The sequence below is a fragment of the Aythya ferina genome, assembly GCF_964211825.1.
Source record: "Aythya ferina genome assembly, chromosome: 4".
NCBI classification, from domain to species: Eukaryota; Metazoa; Chordata; class Aves; order Anseriformes; family Anatidae; genus Aythya; species Aythya ferina.
Genome location: NC_140300.1, coordinates 10951151 through 10976801, shown reverse-complemented (window position 1 = coordinate 10976801; position 25651 = coordinate 10951151). Strand labels below are relative to the sequence as shown.

The 25651-nt window shown below is 36.6% G+C and overlaps 2 protein-coding genes across 6 annotated transcripts in view; one reads left to right on the top strand and one right to left on the bottom strand.

The window, feature by feature from the left end:
- The window catches only part of ACOX3 (acyl-CoA oxidase 3, pristanoyl), a 36185-nt gene extending 29593 nt beyond the window's left edge, over positions 1-6592 (bottom strand). For 2 of the 5 annotated variants that reach the window (XM_084516430.1, XM_084516432.1), the window contains exons 1-4: positions 6441-6592; positions 4291-4364; positions 3334-3517; positions 882-1115 (exon numbers count right to left, since the gene is read on the bottom strand). In XM_084516430.1, the coding sequence (XP_084372556.1) occupies positions 882-1115; positions 3334-3501 (402 nt within the window). In that variant the 5' untranslated portion in view covers positions 3502-3517; positions 4291-4364; positions 6441-6592. Of the gene's footprint in view, positions 1-881; positions 1116-3333; positions 3518-4290; positions 4365-6435 lie in introns of all 5 variants that reach the window. The other 3 variants (XM_084516428.1, XM_084516431.1, XM_084516429.1) reach the window with 2 other exon arrangements.
- A 16-nt stretch (positions 6593-6608) lies between these two features.
- Positions 6609-23300, top strand: TRMT44 (tRNA methyltransferase 44 homolog). Its single transcript, XM_084516448.1, has 11 exons — positions 6609-7071; positions 9024-9141; positions 9980-10199; positions 11424-11492; positions 13750-13857; positions 14234-14305; positions 16814-16920; positions 17505-17688; positions 18534-18921; positions 19863-19979; positions 21556-23300. The coding sequence occupies exons 1-11, from the start codon at positions 6678-6680 to the stop codon at positions 21789-21791; spliced, it is 2013 nt and encodes a 670-aa protein (XP_084372574.1). The 5' UTR covers positions 6609-6677; the 3' UTR covers positions 21792-23300.
- The last annotated feature ends 2351 nt before the right edge of the window (positions 23301-25651 follow it).

Below are 25651 nucleotides of genomic sequence, written 5' to 3'. Positions count from 1 at the left end.
CTCTTAGAAATGCGTAGTGAGCTCACTTTCCACTTTTATATGTGGATATCTCCTTGAATAAAGCAAAATTTTCAGACTATTCTAGTTTGTTTCACAGCAAATACATTGGGAACTGAAGGTAGCTGCTTCAGAACCAGTAAGATTATTGTTTTTAAATCTACCTTCGTTTTTTCTAAAGAGATGTTCACATAACAAAACTCCAGACCTTCCCTGCAATGAGTAATAATTTACTAATTCAGCAAATATTATTTGACCACCTATCATAGAATCACAGAATGGCTTGTGTGGAAGGGACCTTAAAGATCATCTAGTTCCAATCTCCCTGCAATGGGCAGAACACCTCCCAATAGGTAGTGGGAAGTTACCTATGTTAAGTATTCCTTCTGAAGTATTTTCTGAGAGACTCATCTAGGGGGGACCTGATGAACAGAAGCCCAGCCACTGATGTCAGTGATAATCTCTACACTGATTTCAATTCCTTCTGGATTCTGCCTTGAATCAACACTCAAGGGGATGAGGCAAGGAAGTTTCTGATACTTGTCTCTGGAGCTGTAGAAGTTCTTTTAGCTACTGCTGCCATTGAAGAGGCAGAAGAGGACACAAAAGGTGGAACTGTAAGCATCAAAATACCTTTCTGTAGCTGTGCCCATACTGTTTCACCTTTACTCTCCAGGCAGGATTCCAACAGAGATGGGGCTAAATGACAAAGATCTACTAATGTTATCCCACAGTTCTGTGATTCTTCCAGACAGATAAACTGAATTTGATTTTTCAAAACAATGAACTGGAAAAAATATTGCTTTAATACAACAGACAGAAAACAACAGATTTATGGTATTATGAGACACTTAAATTCAAATATATTTTTGACCTGTACTTACACCACAATGCAAGAAATACTGGAGACACGGAGACCAATCATACATTCCTATGCAGATAACCATATTAAATATTTTTAATGGATTCTCTATGATCTCTTGCTGAGTAAGAAAGTCATACTCAAAGAGTCGTTTACAGCGCAGGAACGTCAGCTCCTGATACTTCTCACGGCTCAAATCTTCTCCAGGACGATGTGCGAAGAAAGGATCATTTTCTAGAGCAGAGAAGATTCTGTTCTTGAGGGTGGAAAAATGACATGAGAATGTTAACAGAAAAGCATTAATAAAACAAGTTAATGTTCTTCTAGGATAATACTAGGCCTCAAACTACAATAGTTTGATAGACTCAAGTTTATAAAGGCAAAATCCCCCAGAATTAAAAATATATCAAAATTGTCTGTCATTATATATACAGTTCATGCAGCTAAATTTTACAAAAGCTCCTTTGTCATGAGTAACAAGTGTGAGACTGATTCACTCTGAATGTAAGAAAATGGTTTGTTAAAAGTTACTTGCTTTTTATAGCCACTTAAATATTTCACCATGAAGCTGAGGGAAGGACTCTAACGAGCAAGGGCTCTCAATCTGAGAACAAAGGCAGAACTCCAGGGGTAGCATCCAGTTAAAAATATGCTGTAACGTTAAAGGCATTAGGGTACCACAACTGTTCTGTTCCCAGGTGAAAGCAGAAACGTACTCCATTTAATATGTAAATGTGCACATCTTTTAAATTTTTTTTTTTTTTCCCTTAATTAAAACCACAGAATTATAGAATGGTTTGGGCTGGAAATGACCTTAAAGATCATTTACTTCCAACCCCCTGGCCATAGGAAGGGATACTTCCCACCAGACCAGTTTGCTCTAGCCTGGCCTTCAGCACTTCCAGGGATGGGGCATCCACAGCTTCTCTGAGCAGCCTGTTCCAGTGCCACATCACCTCCATAGTGAAAAATGTCTTCCTTATATCTAATCTGTATCTATCCATTTTTAGTTTTAAACATTACTCCTTGTCCTATAACCACAGGCTCTAAAGAATACGTAAGAAAGTTCTCCAGCTTTCTTGTAGGCCCCTTTAGGTATTGGAAGGATGCTCTAAGGTCTCCTTTTCTCCAGGCTGAACAATCTCAACTCCCTCAGCCTGTCCTCATAGCAGAGGTGCTTCAGCCTCATCCTCATGATCATCCTCATGGCCCGCCAGTGGACCCGATCCAACTGCTCCATGTCCTTCTTGTGCTGGGGGCTTCACATCTGAATGCAGTACTCCAGGTGGGCCCTAACGAGAATGATATGCTACAGCATTTTTATCACCTCAAATCTCTGTCTTGATGATATGATATCTGCATCTTCTTAAATATCTTTTGCGTGATTTAGAAAAAAAAAAATAATAAAGTGCCTTAGGCAAAATCTTATTTTTTTTTTAATTTTTTTAAGTCCTTTTCGCCTCTTTGAAAGGAATGTTGCAGTATAAAGGAAAAAAACAAACAAACAAAAAAAAAAAAACAACAGATGATTCCCCATGCTCCTGTTTCAAAGTTAGGGTTATTCTCTCTCTATGAACAATACCATTTGCTCAGTTTTGAAACTCTTTCAGATGCAGAGCACTCACTTTCTCTTTTTTTTTTTTTTTTTTTTGGCATACGCTTTCAAGTATATGTTAGATACAAAACAAGGCATTTTTGATTTCTTTGATCCTCCTTGTAAGATTTTAATACCTACAGTGCACCTTCAATATTAGCTTAAATCCACATAAATCTACACCATCCAAAAAAGGCAGTTCTGTCTCCTCCTACATCTTCCACATCATGCATTCCTACACCACTTTTTGAGCAGCAGTTCATCTCCTTTTTTTTTTTTTTGTAGGCCCAGCTTTCAGCCAGGTAGGCAAGCTAAAGTGTCCAACACATGCCACATAAGCATTAATACAAGCACAGAAGACAGTAGGAACTTACATCAGGTCAAAGAACAGAAGAAATACCATGAGGCATAAATTTAGGTGACTGTAAATTAATTGTAAAACATGATATATAATATTAATAAATATCAGCATTAAATAGAAATACATAATACATGATTTAATGTCTTATTATTTAATTTTTAATTATTATTTATTTTTATTTTAAAAAAGTTTAATTATTTAATTTTTAATGATTTAATAATCATAAAGAAAACTGATAAAATATAGTTCTTTCTCAGTTTGGAATGGATAATGAAGTCCTGTAATGTAGCATCTACTTGTCTCCACTGTATTGACAATTAGTAATGAAATAAACCTTAGCTGGCATCGAAGTAGTTTGCTTAAAAATTCAGGTCTGCTCTGGAAATTGCATGTGCGAAGGTAATTTCATGCTCCATAAGTACAGAGTGTTATTAAATACTTTGTGTTTGAAAATCACATGTGATTCTGTTGAAAAGACGTACAAAATTTAAACATGCTTACTGTTCTTGCTAAACTTACTTTAAGCTGGATGATATCCTCACCATCCAGAAACACTGCCATCTCCTTCCAGTTGAAGGAAGCTTTCTTTCGATATTTGCAGAGCGGCCCCTTGGGGAAATCTGGTAGCAAAGTATCCCAGGAACTTTGGTTGCCATTGGCTTCTTTCAGATTCACAGTGGATGCCATTGATAGCTAAACCGTTCTGCACCAAACAAGAAAACATACAACATGCACTGAGGCACTGCAGATGTCTAACTTTTAATAGTATAAAGAAATAAAAAGGGTTGTTAATTTAACCTGTTCAAATCTGTGAATACAGCAGTGCAAAGCAAACTAAAAGACTGGCTGTACGTTTTTCTAATTCAACTGACGTGGTACAAGCTAAGGAAAAATGTCTTTGATCAAATGTAAATGAATTACATGGCCTTTGTTACTAAAATATGGCCTGCACATTTTAAAATGAGCAAAATATGAAACAGGGACAGCATTGGTGAATATTGCATAATAAGAGGTGAGAAAAGATCTAGGGAAGAAAATTGCATGTTCTGAATAACCTAATGTGAATGATTAAGCCACTTCACTTCTATCTGTAGTGCAAAATAAAATATAAAAGCAACCAAACATGCACAACAAAACGAAACCCTGTTCAGAAGATACCAATACTATCTCCACATTACTAGTTAAAATTCAAGCAATTCTTATGTAAATGTCATGTTGGTTATGCATTAAGGCTTATTATTGCATAAGTGAAGTAATAAGCTGTTGTTCAGGCATAAACAACACAAGTCAGAAGACTTAAGGGAAATGGTAGGAACTCTGCCCTTATGTTCCACTGGTTGAATATATGAATGAGTAACCATGCAATAAAGTCATGTACACCACTGCAAGAAACAAACTCCTGTAAATTCTGCACATTTGCAACTCCTTTGCCTGATTGAAATAAGGCAAGTCATTATGAAAGCAGACTTCCCAAACCTCCAGAATAGTTAGCGTAGTCCTTTGTTAAAGAATTAACTCATGACCATCTACTTTCACACATCTGCAAAGTTCTGGAGAAAAAAAAAAAGACACTGTGTTTCAGTTTCAAACTTAGATAGAAGATCTATTTTTGGAATACAAACTAAAGTTCTCATGCTTTCAAAACAGGTAGAATTTTCTTCACTAAGACAGAAACTGTACAAAGACCGTAAACCCTCCTAAACCTGCTTCCAAATAGTTTTGTAATATTCTAATACAAAAAAATACTGCTTTTGCCCTTCCTTGTATTTTGCCAAAATGTTTCTTAAGGCCTGAAGTACTGAATAGTGCATGTTATTTTTTTTGCAACAGAAAATTATTATTTTCCTCTTAATCTATTATTTTCCTTAATTGATTTTTATAGAGAATAGTCAGTGAAATGAAGTTTTTCCATCTAACTTATATTTTTCAAAAGTCTATATGATTTCTAGGTATGTCAGATACCACTATATAAACTGGAAGCACTTTTAGATCAGTGTAGAAATGTTACAGCTGAATTTTTCAGGTGCTGGGCTAACATATATTAATTGATTTTAAAATGAAGTTTAGTAATTTCATTTCCAAAATTGGTTGAATAAATCCTGTTTACTAAGTTAAGAAAATTTAAATTTCAAAAGTTAAGTTTGAAAAGTTAAATTGGAATCTTCCAATAGGAAGATTCATCATTATTTTCTCAGGAAACAAGGACTTTTCTGCAGCTGGAATTCTTCCTTTATTTGGTGAAAAATTATGCACTTAAATTCATTAAATAAGGATAAATTTTGGGGACTGAAGATCAAAGGCACTAGTATTTGGCTAATGTCAAGCAGTTTACTTAAGTGAACAGAAGGTACTCTAAAATTATTGCTGTAATGGACATTTGACTTAATTAGCTAAAAGTCCATTCAGTTATTTGGAGTACTAGGAAATGGGGAGCAGGAATGGTGGAGTGGATAGATTACTGTAGATAACAGTACTGTAAAAGTACAAAGCAAATATCTGATCAGACCAGCATGGAATGATATGGTGCCTTCCAAAGCTCCTACTAATTTAATATTGTCCAGAACTGGGCTAGCTCTCACAAATAAACTTGGCTATGTATACTATATATGCTAACAGTTCCAGGAAGGTGCAGTTCCTTACAGTACTGAGCAACTGGTTTGGAAAGGAAAAAAAAAAAAAGAAAAATAAAACCCAAATCCCAGGCGCTGAGAAAAAGCATTTCAACCTGAAGCCATACCAACAGACATTACCCTTTTACTGGCAAACAAAAGTGAACTGTAAAGCATTTAAATCAGGCTGAAGCTTCTAGCTCAGAACAGAGAAAAACATGACATCAAAATACTGCAGTTATTTAAATATGTGTGTGTATAAACATTATTTACATTGTAAATCAATGAGACTGTTCAAATAATAAAACTAAGCATTCAAGAAAAGTGTTCCTGCATAGCAAAACAAACAAACAAAAAACACATTTCCCTCTCTGCTTTCCTACAATGCTTTGATTAAGTCCTTCCAAGCAACAACTTCAAAATCAACTAGAAATCAAGCCAGGTATTTATTTACACCAGAAGAATGGCAGCCAAAGGACTGCCCCAAGGTGTTATGTCCATCCTCGAACAACAGTATTCCACTGCCAGTTTGAAATCCGCACATGGATGTGGCACGAAACAACGGTGCAGATTATCTTTAACTCTCTGAGAATTGCTGCTTATATGATACATGTTGAGTTTATTTATTTATTTAATTAAATGTGGAAGGTGCTCCTGCTGGTAATTCAAGTTCCGTGACTGCCCAACTCCCTTTGAGGTTTCAGTTGCACAACCTCTCTTTGAATTGCCTAAATTAAGCAAAAGGGGCTCGTTTCTGGCCGGAAAGCAAGAAAAAAAAAAAGACTACGTGAGATACCACGTTTTACTGCAAAAGCGTGCTAACATTTGTTTCCTCGAGATTGAGGGGTCAGATAGTGTGTGACCTGCGGGATTACAGCCCTAAAACCCCGATCAGCTTTCCCAGAAATGCGTTTTCTACACCGAGGTACGGCAGTCAGCACGACAGCTTTGAACTTTAAAAGCCGTAAACACGTTAAAAACCCTTCAGCCTTGCTGCTGGGACTAAAGGTACCTTACACGGTGCTGCTTCAGGGAGAATTCGCAGCGTTTGGCGCCCGCTCCCCTACACAGCAGCAGAGCGCTTCTAGGAGCCGCTCCGCAGCCGCCCGGCACCACAATTAATCGGGTTTGCAACCTTTACGGGCGAGAAGGTGATGAAGGGCCGCTCTGTTTACCGTCGCCGTCCCCGCCTCAGGAACTGACGGGAGCAGGACGCGCCCGGTCCCGCCTCCTTCCCCCCGCCAGCAGGCGGCCATGGGGCCGGTGGGCACGGCGGCGGTGCGAGATGGCGGCGCCGCGCTGCCCAGCGGTTTCTGGGCGGCGGTGCGCGTCTGGCTGGAGAAGCCGCAGGTGGCCAACAGGCGGCTGTGCGGCGCCGCCATCGAGGCGGAGGGGACGGTGCTGCTCGGGGAAAGCGAGGAAGGGTCTCCCCGTCTCACCGCTGTGCCAGGAAGAGGGACAGACGAGGGGCCGGAGGGGGCTGCGGAGCTGAGCCGGCTGTGGAGGGAGGTGACCAGGCACCTGCCGCCCTCCCTCACGGCCCGGGGCCGGCCGGGCTCCGAGCTCCGCGCCGTGCTGAGGACGCTGCTGCCTCGGGCACGGCCTGCCGGGCCCCCTGCCCCTCCGACGAAGGAGCTGGTGGTACAAGGTGAGCCTCCAGCCTTGGGCACCCCCTCTGATTAATTGGGAGGGGGGAGAAAACGGCTTATCGTCCCGTCTTCCTTAGGGAGGCAGGAAGGACTGTGCATCGTGTGGGCTCCTGTCAGAAGCTTCCCCCCACAGAAACACTGCTCGTTGTGCAGACCTAATGACAGCTTGCAAGGAGTGACTGTACCCTATAAATATGCTGAGTTAGCTTTCAGAAAATACATAGACAGCTTTTGCATCAGCCTCGCCACTTCCAAACTGCTTGTGCCAGTTTGCATGCTGTTGGTTTTGCTTTAAAAAAAAAAAAAAAAATGCTTTTTTTTTTTTTTTTTCTGTGGTGGAATCACACTGCAGGAAGTCCTGCTAGGACTTAGAGTGGTCCTACTGTGTAAAATTACTTCTGAGTACTGAGGAAGCCTTCCAAAAAAAGTCTATGTTTAGGCTTGTTTGTTTTCTTTTGATGTTGTAAGGTGATGTTCTGAGCTACACCTGGAAAAACCCTGTAAAATTTTCTTGTTATTAAGATTTTTAAAATCTGGAGCATTGAGAGGGGATTGGCTAAGGATAGGCTGAAAAAGCAAGACTTAATGTTTGCTCTATTGCAAATTATTCTTTTCCATCTCACACAAGAAATTTTGGTGTCCATAGATATTTTGGTTTCTTTGTCAACGTAATATTTTCATAGCTTGGAGATTTGCAGTTATCAGTTTTGATGTTAAGTGAAGGATTAGTTTCAAATAGGGAACTTACGTTATTCTAAAGAAATTCCCTTGGATAAGCAATAGCTAAGTGTTGTTTGTTTTTTTTTGCAACTAGTATGTAAATTAATAATACATACGTATCGTGCCATATAGAATAGAGTAAATCCTTTTAGAGAAAATTTATAGGAAGGATATAGGGACTAAATTAAGACGGTAAAAAATAGTAGCATGTGAATACTAGATTGTATGATACCACTTATGTTTCATTACAGTTTCTTTTGTTTTTATTTGAAAGTTGTTTCAAAAGGATGTATTCTTTCCCTCTGTGTTTCCCTTTGTGTAGGAGTTAACTGATACATGCATGAGTAATGTTAGAAAATGTAACATGTTAAAAGTTGCAGGATATCTTCTTTAAATATGGTAGAAGCACTGAAGAGCATGGCCAGCTGTTACTCTGCCCATCTCAACTTTTTCAAAATCCATAGTGTTCGGAACTTAAGCATAAGTATTTTATTCCACAGGTGACAGATACTAAGATCGGTAGGATCGCTGCTGAACATAACTTACTATTTAACATATTACCTGTGCCTTTACCTAAAAACGGGTCTTCTCAGGTAGTCTCCTTTCAGAGTTACAGAATACTAATTTAGTGTTTGTATGTTGTTGTTATTTTTCATATGGCTACATCCAGGAAATCTAATTGGGAAAGTTGGTGTTGCTAAAACTGAAGAGTGGTTATACTTCATCATAATCACATGGTAGATCATACTGATCATATTTTCCATAGTATTCCATAATATTATAATGTCATGGAATTCTGCATTTGATAGTTTCTCTAATGTCAGGCTGAGCAGGTAAGTCTGCAATAAATTGGAGTGTGCATCCCATAACTCCAGATTTGCTGTGTGGAATGGGAAAGCATCGTTTTTATACTAAAAAATCTCAATGTCTCTAGCTTTTCAGATATTTATAGATTGTGAATAGTCTTGCTGATTGGCCTTATACCTTTTGGGAAACAACATGCAGTAGAGTGTTAAGAGTAGATCTGCTTCTCAGTGTGCCTGATGTCTGAAATTATTAAACTGTTTGAATTCCCAAAATTCAGCGTTGTGGTTCTTCCTTCATTGTCCTTGATCTTGCCTCAGTAGTATGCATTTAATATAGTAAGAAAAAAAGCTTTTTTTTTTTTCTTTTGTGCTAGATGGTTTATACCATGTAATAATAATATATCACCATTTACATATCTTTTCAGATGTTTACAATGGAACTGTGACCTTTCTGCCTTTGGAGGAAAACAAGGAAGGAAAATACCAGATTAAAAAGTGCAATACTTATGAAATTCAGCTTATGCACATAAAAGATGAAGAATGGTGAGTGAGTGGAAGGAAACCCTGAGTTACTTTAAGAATCACATCGTGGTTTAGCGTTGGTGTCCAGGTGATTTGGTTTTTATAACTTGTGTGATTAGCAAGTGGCATTACTGGTATGATCTCAGTGCATAGTGTTCAGTTAAAAACGATACTTAAAATACCAAAATCAACACAAAACGAGTCTATTTCAATTTCAAATGTAATATATTGACTGTATGTGTATCCTCATCAGTAGGAGATAACTATGTCTGTGCTGGAAGTCAGGTGTAGGTCTTAGTAAGGTTAAAAAATGAAAAGGAATTGCTCTTTGGAACCTGCCAGGCTTCAGTCATTAAAATGTGTGGACATCTTGGTCTTGAGCGTGGAAGATGTAATTGTTCATGCTGACAGCTTACATAACTAACAAAATCTAAATAAATTTAGAGATCGGAAATAGTGAAATGTACCAACTGATGATATTTTGCTCCTAATTTTTGTTTGTTTTCATGAGGTACCCACTTGTTAGCATTTGGAATATTGTGGTAAATCAGGTTGTTTATTGTATGTGAGTCTTTGGTCGTTGTAGTAAATCTAGCATAGACTCTCATATGGTGTTTGAATTAGGAGATAATGAGCTGTCTAACAAAATCTAGGAAAGACTGTTTTATTATTCATTAACTTCACTTTTATTTTCCTCTTGTTTGTGCATTTATGTGCTTACAGTGTACTCTTAGGCCTTTATTTGATCTTCTGATTTTTTTTCCACTTTATTATATTTTTCTCTACTCATGAGTTGGTGAGATGTGTGAATCCACTGTATGTCATCAAAGTTTTAATTTATTTATTTATTTATTTTAAGGTCTTTGTCTATTGTTGCTCTGTCTTCAGAAGATTGGTTTTCAGATGGAATTACATACCCCAAACTAGCATGGCTTGGAAATGAACTTTTGCCCAAACTGGCTAAGTGGTCTGTGGAGCAAAAGCACAGTGAGTTTAGAAGTACACTCTCACTCATTTCTGTAGCAAAGTACTGCAAGGTTTATCAAGACCTTAAAGAAAAATACAAGGAGATGGTAAAGGTAAGTTTGGCAATAAATGTAGTAATAACATGCTTTCCTGCCGTTGTTTTTTATTTCTGTTATGTTTCCTGAAACTGCTTCTTCCATTTTTTTTTTTTTTAATAAAGGAATCAGTTTAATTAAAATGCATGCATTATAGTTCGTTGGATTGTTTTTTAGTCTTTTACTGCATATGTGGAGGAAAAAAATAGTTTTTATAGTATTTGGAAGAACTGAACTGGAAAATCTTGAACCAAATTCACACTAAATATCTGGTGGTGATAGACATGTTCCACAGTCTTTGTCTTCAAAAAAGAAGTAAGCAGTAGGTCAGTGGATGGAAATACTAAATTACCCACACAATAAAACATAAATATAGTATGTTCTTGTAAAAAGCATCAAAGAGTTAGGAAGCAACGCTGGTTAAAAGTCTGTTGCTTTATTTACATTTTGATGCATTAGTATGCCTTTCTGAGTTGGAGCAGCAGTGTTTTAGTAGTGTCTTATCCTGTGGATTCCTAAAAATGACCTTAAATGCTGTATGATGTAATATCCTTATACACCAAACTCTAGAAACCAAAGAAGTTGATAAATGTTTTTGTAAAACATTATGGAAATGTTGAAAGGTTTTGCTGTTGATGTTTCTCCACTAATAAAAAGATACATGTGGCAGGAAAGTTTGAATTGTGAGTAAGGTAATGGGTTCTTTTTTAATCTCTTCAGTAGCGTTTTGTACCATAGAATGTTTTAGTCCGTCTCCATTTTTCATTTAGAAAATAGGGATTATACTTTTTCTATCTTTCTCCTTCATATTTTGATTCTTCATGTTCCATTTTGCCAGGATAGTTCCTCATCTTTTGAAAATAAATTTATGAATACTGTAATTAACAATGCACTTAACAGGAAGAATAATAATATGAGAATTAGAATAAGCAAAAGAATACATGCTCTATTACAGACCAGATGCAGCAGGTTACATGCAAGGTGTGCATATGGAGCTGTAACGTTCTTGGAAACTTTATTGACTGAAAGCAGACATTCTTTATACCAATGTACTTTTGTGTGACTCACAAAATCTTTGTTTACGTTTTTTGTGTGTATTTTTACTCAGTTCAAAATGTATGAAGTATAGAAGTCTATTGAAGAAGATGACCATGCAGGTAATTCTGAGCTCTCTTTGCAGTATTTTAAGATGGCACAGAAAATAATAGTTTTTCTTTTTTTTATTTTCTTCTTCTCCTGAAGGTATGGCCTGAAGTAACAGATCCTGAGAAGTTTGTATATGAGGATGTTGCCATTGCTACTTACTTGCTGGTAAGCTTTTATTAGTGTTTTCGAACATAACTTGACCAAAAGTGGAATTTGTGGCTCAAAGTGTATTCGAATTGAGCTTGTATTAGGATCTTCTTTGGTAGTACTCTCAATGGCATTTCAGGGATTTATATACAATAACCGATTACAAAAAGTAAGCATTTTACAATAGAATCTGGAAAAAAAAATAATGTGACAAAGCAAGGGGAAAACAGAATTTATTTTTTTTTTTTTATACTATGACATACCACAAAAAATAAGCACAGTAACAAAATTAAAATTAGAGGAAAATTAACACTTTTTTTGAAGACTTGCAGTCTTTTGTCATAGGACTCTTATGTCACACAGGCAAGCTGTAGTTTTTTTGTTCATTTTAGAGTGCTTAAAACAAAAGCACTTACATACCAAAGAAATAACGATTATTGTCTAGTTTGGAGATGAGAAGCTGTAGGCACATCAATATTTTGATTACTATCTAGAGTGCAGTAAGAGTTTGTCTACCTAGAAGTATAATGCAGATACCTGTTGCATCTCCTCTAAATCAGTATTTGTAAACAAGTTAACTCATTTACAGATCTCATTGAGGACTATTTTAGTTTACTAATTGTTTGTTTAAACTTAGAAACTCAGTTCCTTATCCCATCAATTTTTTAAAATTGTTTGAGGAAGCCTGACTGCCATAGGCTGCTCTCAAAATCTTGAATATCATATTGATGTGACATTGGCTTGTGGAAAGAGCTAGTTAACAGACTTTTATCGTTTTTTCCCACCATGACAGTAGTAGCTGTTGAATGTTGAAAAATAGAAAATGAAGTCAGGTACATGAGGAATTATAATAGTTGTAGCCCCAGGAAAATTCTCTGATGACACTGCTGAAGATGTTGTGCATACAAATTTGCAAGACAGTGTTTATTTACAGTCATAATGTTTTTTAGTTGAAGTAGCAGTAACCTTCCATAAGTTATTAAAATGATGCAATAACTGGCTTGTATAAATTAAAGCTTAATATATTAATAACCTAACCTCACTGGGGAAAAAAAAAAACAGATATGAATAACTCATTATTTAGAAATATGTTAAATGAGTGATAAAAGGTCCAGTGTTAAATTAATATGGATTTACAGTACTTAAATTGACATGATGAGAGGAGGGGTCATCTGACCCCTTCATTATACTCTGCAGTCATATAAATGCTGCCTACTGTCTAGACATATTACCAGTGAAGTACCTGTTCAGTTTGAATCATAAGAAACTCATCAAGGGATGGAGGATGGGTGTGATCTGAGTAGGAGGCAATAAGAGTTTTCTGGATTACAGTTTGGAGAGCAGAAGAGCAATGATTGCTACATTTAAAAATGTAAACACAACAACGTAATCCTATGGTTTATCTGGAACTTCTTTGCCTAAACTGGCAAAATAACAAGCACCGATGTTACTAATTCTTGTGGTTAAATATTCTTGACAATTTCTGTTATTCATGGGGAAAATAAGAATTGAGAAGCTTCAGCGGACACACTCATTGAGCAAAAAAGAGTTTGACAGGAATAAGAGGAGACTAATCTATATGCTGAGGACAAATATCCTATTATTAAGAATAGCAATTTCCAGAACTATGTAGGAGTAACTACTTAGGTACAGAGCAGGGGCTGGAACTGGACTAAGAGCTTTGGGGGATCCACTTCATCTGATTCAGAATTTGGGGAAGCTGATTCTTGCAAAGTAAATTACAATTTCTTGTCTGGTCTATAGAAAGTTGCAGTTCATAGCCAATTGATTACAAGCGACATTTTTATTTTTATCCCTGCACCCAATTCTTTCTTTTATACAGTGGATATAAAGGCTTCTGTAGTGTCACATGCAGAGATATTGTTGTTAATTTAGTTGCTGTTTCGTCATGTTAATCTCTTGTGCCATTTGTTTCAGCAGCATATTTTTACCTTTATGCTTTCCCTAGCCCAGCCAATATTAATTTCAACTTCAGGCACTCAGAAGTGAGTGGAGGATGCTTAGCACTTGGAAAATGCTCGATACTTTGAAACGTAATCTTACTTCCTCCATTAGTTGTTTTTTTATATTGTTTTTTTTTTTTTTTTTTTTTTTTTTTCCCTTCTCAAGTTGCTTTCTCTTTGAGTGCTGTGGCTGTCTTCTGTCACTTCTTCACTCTCCCAGCATTCTCCTTTTGTTTCAGACATCTTATTACTGTTTTCTGACAGGGAAATTTGAGAGTATAAGTCTAAAATGTTTTCTTTTCTTGTCTTAGATTCTCTGGGAAGAAGAGAGAAAAGAAAAAGGATTGGCCAAGAAACAGTCATTTGTAGATCTTGGATGCGGAAATGGTTTACTGGTTCATATTCTAAGCAGCGAAGGGGTAAATAGAGTGCATTTTAAAACAGACAAAAGATATCTTCATTATTTTTGTTTTGCTTTCCTTTGGCAGGCAAATAGTCAAAATTCAGTTAATTCTTGTCATTAGAACAAGACTTTACTACTCACTAATTATCAAAAAAAAATAGAGCTTTAGAAACCTTCTAATTATTATTAATAGGTAAATAGAAGAATAGAATGGAAAACAAGGGATTAGAGGTGATCAATTTATGCCTGAAATGATGAAACTGTGTTTCGTTATGTGTCCAAATTTTAGTGTGACTGAAGTAGTGTATGTTAATATGTACATTTAGTCAACTTGTCTGAGAATTTCTACTGCAATTGATACTTACAAATGATACTTTGTTCAAATATTTCAGCACTCTGGTAGAGGAATTGATCTGAGGAGAAGAAAAATATGGGACACGTATGGACCAGAAACTCATTTAGAGGTATTAAGCAAATGTATGTCAATCTCATTCATTTGTAACTTTATTCATTCGTTCATTGCTTCAGGCTGTGTTGATGCAAATGTAATTAAAAGCATGGGGTTATTGACAATTGTCTAAAGCTATGTGTGGGTTTGGTATGCTGCCACTCGTATGTCCTAAAAGATTATAAAGTAAGCTGTAGAGGGGATTAATAGAGCAAAGCTATATCATATGCGTGCTTATTTGCAATTTACTTAGTTTTTCAGCTGAGAACACTAGCATGATTTCTTACTGCTTGTGCAGACATGCACATTATGAAGCAATCCTTGATTTTACTGGAAGTTCAATAGTGAGCAGCTTTATTTGCACCTTCTGTACATCACAAAAGATGTTGGTTTCCAAAGTTGTGGGTAGTTTATTCATGAATTAATAACAGAATCACTCTCAAAGTGATTCTGATCTTATAGTGCTCTGTATTGTTTCGGAACAAAATTGTTGAAACTCTAAGGAGCCAATTCCTCTGCTGTTCTGACTTTGTGGTAAGTCATTGCAATAACAGCCTTCAAAAAAATGGACAGAAAAATGAGTCTGAAAGAGGGATTGTATTTCAAGTTCTCCATTCTTGTTTTTATGAGGACAGGAACAATCTGAGCACAGGCACATTTGCTTCAACTCTAGCTGGTTTTCATTTGATGCTCGTTTAAGTGTGGCAGTGATGAACAGTTGCCCTTTGGAGGTGAAGTGTTCCTGGTTTCTTGTTCTCTAGACTCTGGAGTTTCTCACCTTATTCCTTCAAAAATTGTCAGCTTCCAATACACTAACTTTTCTGTCCATAGCTATTCTCTAGTAGGTTTGGTTGAACATCAGTTCAACAAATCTTTAAATGCTAACAACTTTACATCAAGAAAAGAGCAGCAGCTTTCATAGTTGGGAGGTGGAGCAGTCATATTGTACAGCCTTTGCTTTGCTTTGGTTTGATATTAATTTAAAGCATGAGTTGCAACATGGATATTGGCATTTGTGACATTCAGTGTCTATGCTAATGATATAAACGAATGTAAGAGGTGATTATGGGTTACTGTCAAAATGTGGAGTATAACGCTGATAATTCATGCTATGCCTAAACTGAAAAATGAAAACTGAAATATAATGGAAGAGTAATTTGCTTAACCATAAGAAAACACTTACAGAACAGTTGTTTTAACATATGCCAACCTTTCAAAAAGGAAATTTGTTAAGTATGTTATCTGGAAATTATATACATAACTAAAAATTGAGAGGGATTTGGTACTTCAAGTAGATGATTATATACCATATTGATACTTAAAGCACCTAAAGCAATGCTTTCTGAAGAGGACAATTGGGATGGAATAGGGAGAGCCTGAGATTTCTGAAATTCCCTGTTAGCTTTTTTGAATTCCTGTACAGATACTATTATACATGTGTGTGTGAATTTGGCATATGTTCTATATATAAAATGAGAGTAAAGGCATCATTTTCAGAATTGTTATTAAAGTTATTTGGAGATTTGAATCTGAAACATGATTGTTTATTCTTCAAATCTGTCCAGTAATTATTGTGAGATTTGTACATGTTTTTAGAGAAGAACGTATTCTTCCATAGTATAAGGAACTTCAAGTATTTTCTTTGCTGAACTTATTTTCTAGGTAGGAACATACTGAGATGAATGTTAAAAGGACTCTGGAACTTTTAAAATTTAGCCTGTATGAGCTGTTCATGCTGTTTGATGGTTTTTGTTTCTTGTGTGTTTTGTTAAAGAATAACAGAATAGGGTATTCTTAAGATTAATAACCTGTCTCCTTATTCCATATGTAATGAAATAACGCAAGCAAAATGCTATCATAAAGGCTGCCAATGAAGCCTTCTTTCCCTGGCGTATTGCTTTCCCATTTCTACTCCTGATATTGCATGTATCATAGGGTACCTCTGATACAACTTGGATAAGAGCGTTCTGGCAACGTACACAAGGAAGAAAAAGTGGTGGGCTGGATTAGGTTGATTATAAACAAATGGTAAGGTTGAAAGGTGGTGTTCTGTGTACTTGGATTTAATTTAGGAAACGCCTGTGAAAGAAGAGAAGATAGTAGGGAAGCTGTGTTCTGATTCATTGCTGTGTGAGACAGAGACATAACAAATGAAATGAGTCTGAAAAACTGGGCCCAGAAATACATGTGATAGGAGAATGGCAAGAAATCATAATCGATCTATAAGATTTGTTAACATACATTTAGGATGTCAGATACCTTCATCAGACTTGTCATTCCTCTCTTTGTCTGACCAATATGTTGTGGGTTGTTGCTAAATTAATTATTTGTAGCTATAAAAAAAATACTGCCTGGCAAAACTTCAAACTGAGAAAAATATTGATGGCTTCTGTGGGTTCTCATTCACCTTGTATTTTTCCTGTTGTAGGATTTTATATTGTTGTTCAGTGCTTTATTGGCAAATAAATCTAAAGAAACCTATAATAAATCGTACTTCAACTTTTTTTATTTTATTTTTTTTTAGGAATTATCTATCATGCCAGGTGATAGTCATCTCTTTCCAGATACTGATTGGCTGATAGGTAACCATTCAGATGAATTAACGCCATGGATACCTGTAATTGCAGCCAGGTACTTGGTGGTGGTGGGGAAGCAGGAGGAAAGGAATAAAAGCATAACTACCTATACGTGTTTGGTGAAAACTGCTGCTTTTGCAGCCACATCAGGGGTTCTTGCAAGTTTTGCTTCTTGTGGTGCCAATCGATTATTTTTACAAAATGTTTTTTTGCTGCAGAGAAGCCCAGGAATAGCATTTATTTTCTCATGGAATTCAGTACAGCATTTTGCTTTTGACGTTCAAACAGAATTTTGTATTTATTCTTTAGACATGAATCTAGTTTAAAAAAAATACTGTTAGTCCTGCCTTTCTTTGAACCATTCTGCTTATCACAACCAGCTGCAATAGTTTGATACCTTGAGATTTAGTCCTGCAGACTGTGTTGATACAGTAGTTTGGTATAGCAAATACTTTATGAAACAGTGACTTTGAATATACTAATAAATTTTCTGAAGGAGGAACATATAAATAGTACTTCATAAAGCTCTGTCACCTCCATAAAAATTTCCATCATTGCCTGTGTCTGGGCTATTTCTTAAATTTGTGTGTTATCTGAAATAACTTTCCATTCAGCAGTTATCCTTTATCCTTCCCATAGGTCTTCCTATTCGTGTAGCTACTTTGTGCTGCCATGTTGCTTCTTCGATTTTCATGGAAAATACAGTCGAAAACAAAGCAAGAAGACTCAGTACAGAGAATATCTTGATTTTGTTGCCCAAGTGGGATCTGTATGTGGTTTTCATGTGGAAGAAGACTGCCTTAGAATTCCATCAACAAAAAGGGTAATTTTGGACTCAGTAGGGCTTTTATCTTTATTTTTAAAGGTGTTGTCTGAAGTGGGGCTTGTTTAAAAAAACAACAACAACAAAAAAACTTTTTGCTCAGGCAGCTAGTGATAGGACACAGAATAACAGAATGGCTGAGGTTGGAAGAGACCTCTGAAGATCATCTAGTCCAACCCCCCTGCAGAGTAGGATGAAGGGGGAATGGTTTTAAACTAAAAGAGGGGAGATTAGATGTTAGGAGGAAATTCTTCACTCAGAGGGTAGTGAGGCACTGGAACAGGCAGCCAAGAGAAGCTGTGGATGTCCCATTCCTGGAGGTGTTCAAGGCCAGTTTCTATGGGGCGTAGAGAAATCTGATCTACTGGGTGGCATCCCTGCCCATGGCAAGGGGATTAGAACTAGGTGATCTTTAAGGTCCCTTCCAACCCAAGCAGTTCTATGATTCTGTGATATTTCTTCGTTATTGTTTTTTGAGATTGAAGCATAGTCAGTTGCATTGCTTTAGATAATATGCTTTGAAGATAGATTACTCAAGAAACCCATGAGTATTTTTAATCTGCTATATTAAAGTTAACATCCTAGGTTACAATCCTCAATACAAGAAAGAGTGAAAGGATTTATCGTTATTTATTATACTTGTCTGTAAGATGGAAAACTTTAACGCTGTCTTTCTTTCTGCCTTTGTTTTTCCATCAGCCTATGTTGGTTAATTGTATTTAAATTTTGCTGTTTAGAAGCCTGCATAAAACATGTGCTGTCTGGCTGGGGGGCTGTATCGAAGTATGGGACTCTGTTTAAATATTATGATACAAATAGTGATTTACCTATTTCTGCTAAGATAGGTGTGCCTTATTGGAAAAAACAGGACCTATCCACCTACAGAATGTGCTTTGATTGACGATCAGATAACACGGTATATTCATAATCGTCAGACTTGTCCTGTGGTTGCATGTGACAGAGGAGTTGGATTTAATCATAAAGATTGCTCTGATGTATGCAAAGAAGCAGGCTCAGGACTTCCTGAAAATGAAATGGAAACTTCTGGTAGAATTTGGATGCCTGGATTTCAACCCAGAGAAAAAGTAGAGCAAATCAGAAATTGTGCTGCCCTCCCTCGAGATTTTGTAGATGATGTGGTTCTGAATGTGGCAAATTTGCTATTAAATACAGTCCCCCAAAAATCATGTTCTAATACTCACGGTGGAAATATGAATACCTGGAATCAAGGAGGTGAGATTGTCTTTCTGGCAACACTTTCTGTTACCTTTTACCTTTGCTGGTGGAGGGTGTTTTTTCCAATGAATTTACATGTTTTTAAATTTAGTAAGTGACATAGACTTTAGGAAATACCATGAACTGAAAAAAAAAAACCTTTGATTGCTACTATACAATGTTTTATTGCACTCTGGGGTGCAAATAAGTCGCATAAGTGTATTTTGAAACTCGTGTCTTTGCTTGTTTTTCTTTTACTCTACACTTGAGTACTGTGGCAGAATCAACTTAAACAGAACTTCTCCCTGTTTCACAAAACATCTCTGCATCTAAGCTGGGGAGGATCTAAGTTTATTTTTGGATAGTGACATAATAACTAGCTATAGCTCTTGAAGAAGTGCTTTGAAGTGCCATTTAATTACAACATGATTAGGGATTTTTGGTTGGCTTAGCATTAGAATGAAAAGGAATAGAAGTTGCAGCCTATTTTATAGGCACTCAGTAAGTTTCATTTTCCTGCACCCATATTTATTATTTACTCACTGTAGTTTGTTATATGCTACAGGATATGCTATCGTATATGCAGTTATATGCTACTGTTAGGAAGAAAATGACTCATTCTCCTTCACTACATGCATGTAAACTTTCTACTACCTGCATGTAAACAGTGCTTAGTACATTGAGGATTACTGCAAAAAAAAAAAAAAAGCAGTGAAAGAAAAAATACGTCTTACCATGGAAATTCTGACTTGAGACCTGTAGAATGAAAACTGCCATTTTACAGACAATATACATATAAAATATACCATTTATGTGTTTGATATTGGGAACACAAAGTTGTTACAGTACTTGTGTATAATTCATAGATTCTGTTCATAATCGTTAATTTATACAAAAGTTAGGGTTCTCAAGGATTTTAGATATACACATCTTTATAGCTACACCATTATTTATTACAGAAAGCCTTTCCTTGAGAGAAGTAGCAGAACATTTAAATAAAGAAACTTTAAAGAGGCTGAAGAGTGAATATGGAGGCTTACAGACACTGCTCAAGAACAATCATCAAGTATTCGAAGGTAAGGAGTAGATAGGCATTATTTGTTTCGCTTTGCTTTTAAACTTAACTGAAAAGTTACTGTTCTAGTCTGGAAAACTGAGTATTCTTTGTGCCCCTTCATTGCTCCAAGGTACAGTTAGTAAAGCTTCCTTTTGAAGAAGACTGGTACGGTAATCAGCAAAGAACTTTTCAGACAAAATTGATCTAGAAGAGACAAATCTTCAGTTAAAGTGGCTGATCTAATACTGTTGTTTGACTAGGGAGATTTTTTTCCTTTCTTGTAATGTATTCATGATTTAGGGGGCAGGCAAATGCAGAGAAAGTTTGCTAAAGCATTTAATCTGGACCTGGCCTGGCCTTACCAAGCCCTGTAGTATAAATGGCGACGACAAAATCAAACTAGCTTTGCTGTAACTGTGAAGCTTGATGTATTTATATAGTGTGTAGTAGTATGGCTCAAAGGGCTCAGTAACACAATTTTGTGGCTGGCTTGATTTGTTTATAGCTGTGATGGTAGTGGGTTATTTGCTTTTTTTTTTTCCTTCTCTCCCCTCTTGTAATGTGGTGTGGGGGGGGTGTTTGTGTGTGTATTTTTTTTCCCTTGTTTGTTTTTAATTTGTCATGGATGTTATCTGCACGTTACCTCTGAAGAAAGACTAAGATTAAGGCCACATCTTTCACAGCATCTTGCATCGCATGGAAAGTGCCTGGGACTTCAAGACGACCAATTTTTGATTGTTTTCTTCAGTAGTCCGTCATTGTAACAAGGGACTTCTGCTAGTGGATGTTGTGGAGGGACCTTGCTCATGCCAAAGAGAACAGAGGAAAATATGTGTAGAGCTCTTAATCTCATCACAAACAGATGTATGCATTCACAAAAAAAAAAAAAACGAGACTAAGTGATCTATGAGCCCTAATAATCTAATGAGATCTACTGGTCTGCTTATTTTAAGTCTGAGAGAGATTTTAAAGCACTGAACCCACTTCTGGATTGGCTTTGTGTGAGTTTAGAGCTATTTGTGCATCACAAGGAAACTTGGAAGGATAAATTCATCCAGGCTTGAATGTGTGATATTAAACTTTTGCTGGACTCTTTTTTGAACAGTGATTATCAGAATTAATCAGACTTAAACTAGTTTTTTGCTGGTAATTACAGTTTGAACATGGATTAATAAAGTGTTGAACAAGGGAGGGATTATAGTTCTTAAAGATCAAACTTTTTTCAGAACTTGCAATCTAAATTCTGAGGATTTTGGTATAAGTTATCTTACCTGATATATTTTTTTAAAAAAATACACCTCTGTAAACCCTCTCCTCTATGAGGACGATAAATAGGTGCCTCAAACTATTCAGCACGATGGTAAAACATCTCTCAGGGAAATTGATCAATTTTTCTTTAGACCATCTCTGTCCATCACTTCAGTTTGTTGTGCACATCTTTCTGTTTTTTTTACAAATGGTACATTTGGTTTTGCCTGAGTGATCCATTTGTAGAAAATATATGTTATTTGCTGACTGTCACTATGCATTTTTTCCAGTATGATTCCCATGGCTGTCTATTAACAGCTGCATTTTTGTTTGTTTTTAAATCTTAGTTCTAAATGGGAGAGTTCATATTCGTGACTGGAGAAAAGAGAAGCCATCAAGGAAAACTAAGCCTGAAGTAAAACGATGCCTTTCAGCTGAAGCATATAAAACACGTCTCTGTTGGTTTTTCATTCATCATCCTAATGGTTGTGCTTTGCCTTCTGAATCTTGCCCATATGCTCATGGGACTGAGGAGCTAAGACAGTCTAAGACTATTAAAAAGAAAAAACATACACAGTGTTAAAAATCTGCCACTTATTTTGAAATTCATGTGCATAACTGAATTTGACTGACTTTGGGGGACCACTTAGTGCATGAAGACCTGTAAAGTTTTTTGTTTTTTTTTTTCTCATTCCTATGTATCTTGTTTTCTAGTTGGTTTACAGGTTCTCCTGTATTTTAATTCTTTTATTATTGACATGGAAAGGTTGTAGTAAAATATATACATACTTTTGGGTTTTGTTTGTTTTCTGTAAAAGAATGGCTTGTCTGATATGCATTTGTGTAAATGCGAAAGTTTACATTCTTCACCATCCTTGATTCCATCAAATGTACACGATGGATTTGCAAACCCTAACATTCAGTTGTTTTGCTCAATACTTTCCAGGATGATTTATGGTTTCTTAAAACTCACAGTGTCTCTTGGGAGTAGAAGCAGAGAGGCTTCACTCATTTCTGGCATTTCTGGTAACAGCCTCTTTACTGTGGAGTAATGCTAATTATTATCCTTCCTTTCTTGGCCAGACCTAGTCTAATAAAATGATTGTTGGATTGAAGAATTAACTTCCTGGAAAGTTATGGAGGTTAGAGAAATTGCGTAGGAACTGATTATAGGACAAGTAAGTTTAGGACTACAGGTGACTAATGCATGTAAGAACTCTGTAAGAGCACAGGGACTCTGAATTACAAAGAATGGAAATAATTGAAGACCAAGCAAAGAAACAGTGAAAGATGACACTGGAAAAGATTTTTATTTAGTTCCTTCGCTTTCAGCCAACAGATTGCAAAGAACTCTGAAGTGTCATGTTACTCTTCTCTTCCATTTCTCTTTTGATCTTGGAAGAAGTGGCTCTTGGTAGATAACAGTATCCTAGGTTGTTTTTTTAATTACATCTTTCCAGTGAAAGGGGAATTAAACACATGCCTGACTCACTGAAGTTCACAAATATGCACATGTTAACACTATGGTATTAAATTTAAAACTAACTTCTGTTTTCCTTTGTGCAATGCTATCACAGAATATATCACAGAATGTCTAGGTTGGAAGAGACCTCAAGATCATGGAGTCCAACCTCTGACCTAACACAAGTCCTCCACAAGCTATGATAACTAGTATGTTAGTATAGTACACTACTTCTGTTGTACAGACACTGTTCCCTAAACTCACCAACATAACAGCTCTGACACAGATCCATGATGGCTGTTCTTTCAGTTTGGCATCGCTGCAGGTAGCAAGCCATCCAACAAATCTGTATTTTCCTGTTCTTTGGAGAAGTGGTAAGAGAACATTCTTCCCGCTCAGTTTTGAGTAGAAATGTTAGCCTTGTATAATTCCAAATATAAATCTGAAGGTAACTGCCAAACGCATAAAAAAAAGCTCTATTTTATATTAATGCTGTATCTTGTTGCTTCGTCTGTGATCCACCATCTTAGAATGGCATTAATATGATAATTAACTTTGGCAATAGATGAAAGCCAGTAGTGAGTAAGGATCAGTTTTACTCTTAATAAAAACCTGTTTATCCACAAGGCATTTGAGCGTAAAATCTCAATCATTGATGTCACGCTGTCATTTTACTGCTAGGTTTGTTATCATCACTACCCATTAGTTAATTTAGCTTTATTTGAAATCTTTCATTATAGAGGAGAAACAGTTGCTGTTGTAGATATGTCACGAGCGTGAGAGCATTAGAAAGACAGAAGATTTGGATGACAGATTGTAATCATAGAAATACTAGGATCTAGAGATTTTATAATTGCATCTGTAGAAGAGTTACAGTTTCAAATAGTCTGTAGTTGAATATTCTAAATAGAATAACAAAAAATATGAGTTTGCTTTCTCTCTTACACCTCAGTAAAGGCCTGAATTTTTGTTTTTCATCAAGTCACTAAAACTGAAATGAAGTCACAAGACAGTATTTTCCTTATGGAATGCCTGAATGTATCTTCAGGACAGTCTATTTTCTGGCACATTTCAAACCAGTTCGATTTTCTGTGTTTGTATCATTTGCGTTGTCTGTTTATGAAGTTACTGTCAGTACTTCATGTTATGTTATTAGGTAGCCTGTAGCCTGTCGAGGAGGTCTTACAGCTTGTCTCACAGCAAATACAGGCCTCTAGGCATGCTTTGTAATGAAGTCAATCTGCTCATGAGTTTGGGGACTTGTTTGTTCAGATTCAGAGTTGTAAATGATAATTAACACTTAAATGATCTTAAGGGCATGCTTTTATGAGCTGAAATCTAGCTTTATCTAGCATATAGAATAAGTAAGAGCAAGCAGTCATCAGCTTTGCTGAAGGCATCATAATGGCAAATATTTCAAAGTCAGCAGAAATAAAAAATAAAATCTGAATCTTAAATCTGAATCTTACTAAGCGACAGCTAGAACAACTGTTGGGACAGGTGTCCGATGAAGTGTCTAAACATTCAGCATCAACTGAAGTCAGACACCTGCACCTGCTCTATTATCTTTTGTTATTGCTGGTAGCTTCAATTTGTATTATTGAAAGAATATTTTCATAGAAAAATTGTAATTACTTGGGAAGTGGCCTAGAATATAATGTCATCATGTTACTACAAGGAATACCTTCCACAATCACCTTCACCTGTTGTTGTATCATGGTGAATCTGTAAGGAGCATCTTAAAATTTTCCTTCAGGGTGTTGGTGCATTTCATCTTCTGGAGCCTGTTACAGCAGCATACGTGGCAATAGTTTCATGGCTGGGCATTGTGTGTTGTGAGTAATTTTCAGTGAATACTGTTATTTGGTGAGTTTTTGTGGTTCCTTCCTAACATTCGCGTTTTTCAGGTAGAAATACTTAACTGCTTTAGTGCTCAATTACCATCTTCCAGCTGCTGCTTTAAGCCACTTCTAAGGGGCTGCTACTAAAATACTGCCAGATGGAATCTGCTTAGCAATGTCAATCCAGCTCCCCTCTTCCCTGTCCAGTTTTGTTATAGCAGGTTTCAGCAGCTCTATATAGGTGAATTCAGCTTCAGGTTCCTTTGCAGTGGGAGCATTATAGCAAATTTTTGTAACAGGAAAGATAGATGTTAATGTTTCAGATACCTGGGTCCATCTGCATTAGTTTTCCAGCAAGCCACACTGTGCTTTGCACAAAACTGTGGAAGAGCTCAGCAAATCCAGCCTTGCCCACGTATGTGGTGCTTATGCATACTCAAGGGCAAAGCGTTGGCCGCTGAAGCTGTGTGCACCTGCCACGTTTTGGAAACACTGTCATTCAAGCTGTCAGTCAGTCCTGTTGTTTGACAGCTAGCCAGGCACCGTGTACAAAGACAAAGCAATCTTCTCCCAGAAAGACTGCCCTGGATTTTGAGTGCTTTGGTGATTGTTTTGCTGTAGTAGCAATAAGGAAACTGCCTTCACAGCTAATTGATGTTGTGTGGGGGGTGTATACAGAGGTATGACAGCTGTGAAATGACTGTCTTTTTGCTTCAAATTATAGGCTTCATGTAAGTATTTTTTTAATGCAGTGATTAAATGTGGAACTGAGAGAGGAAGGGAAAATTGGCCTTTTCTCAGGGACAAAATATTGAGACAGTAGAGATTTTTCAAGTTGTTTATCTTTTGGCACTAAATCGTACTTTTGTCTGTTTGTTTTCTTTGAATGTGCGACCTTCCCAGAGACAATGTTTTTACTCTGCAGCATCTGTGCTGTCTTCAGTGGTCTTTGGTCCATCATGAAGTACAGTACTGATACTGCTATCATCGTCTCTGTTTTACTATGGAACAGTACAGGTTTAATCATTTTGGTCCTCGTTTTTGCCTCCTATTTTATTAAATGTTTTCTCAGATTGTTTCAGAGACATTACACCCTATAGTGAATTTAATCATATATTGTCAATGATCTGAACATAATGA

What these genes read in the sequence shown, in the direction of transcription:
- TRMT44 (XM_084516448.1), top strand. Translation starts at nt 6,678, where the DNA reads ATGGGGCCGGTGGGCACGGCGGCGGTGCGAGATGGCGGCGCCGCGCTG. An exon ending in ATACCTGTAATTGCAGCCAG is followed by an intron (nt 16,921 to 17,504) that starts GTACTTGGTGGT and finishes TCCTTCCCATAG; the next exon opens with GTCTTCCTATTCGTGTAGCT. An exon ending in CAATCATCAAGTATTCGAAG is followed by an intron (nt 19,980 to 21,555) that starts GTAAGGAGTAGA and finishes TTTAAATCTTAG; the next exon opens with TTCTAAATGGGAGAGTTCAT.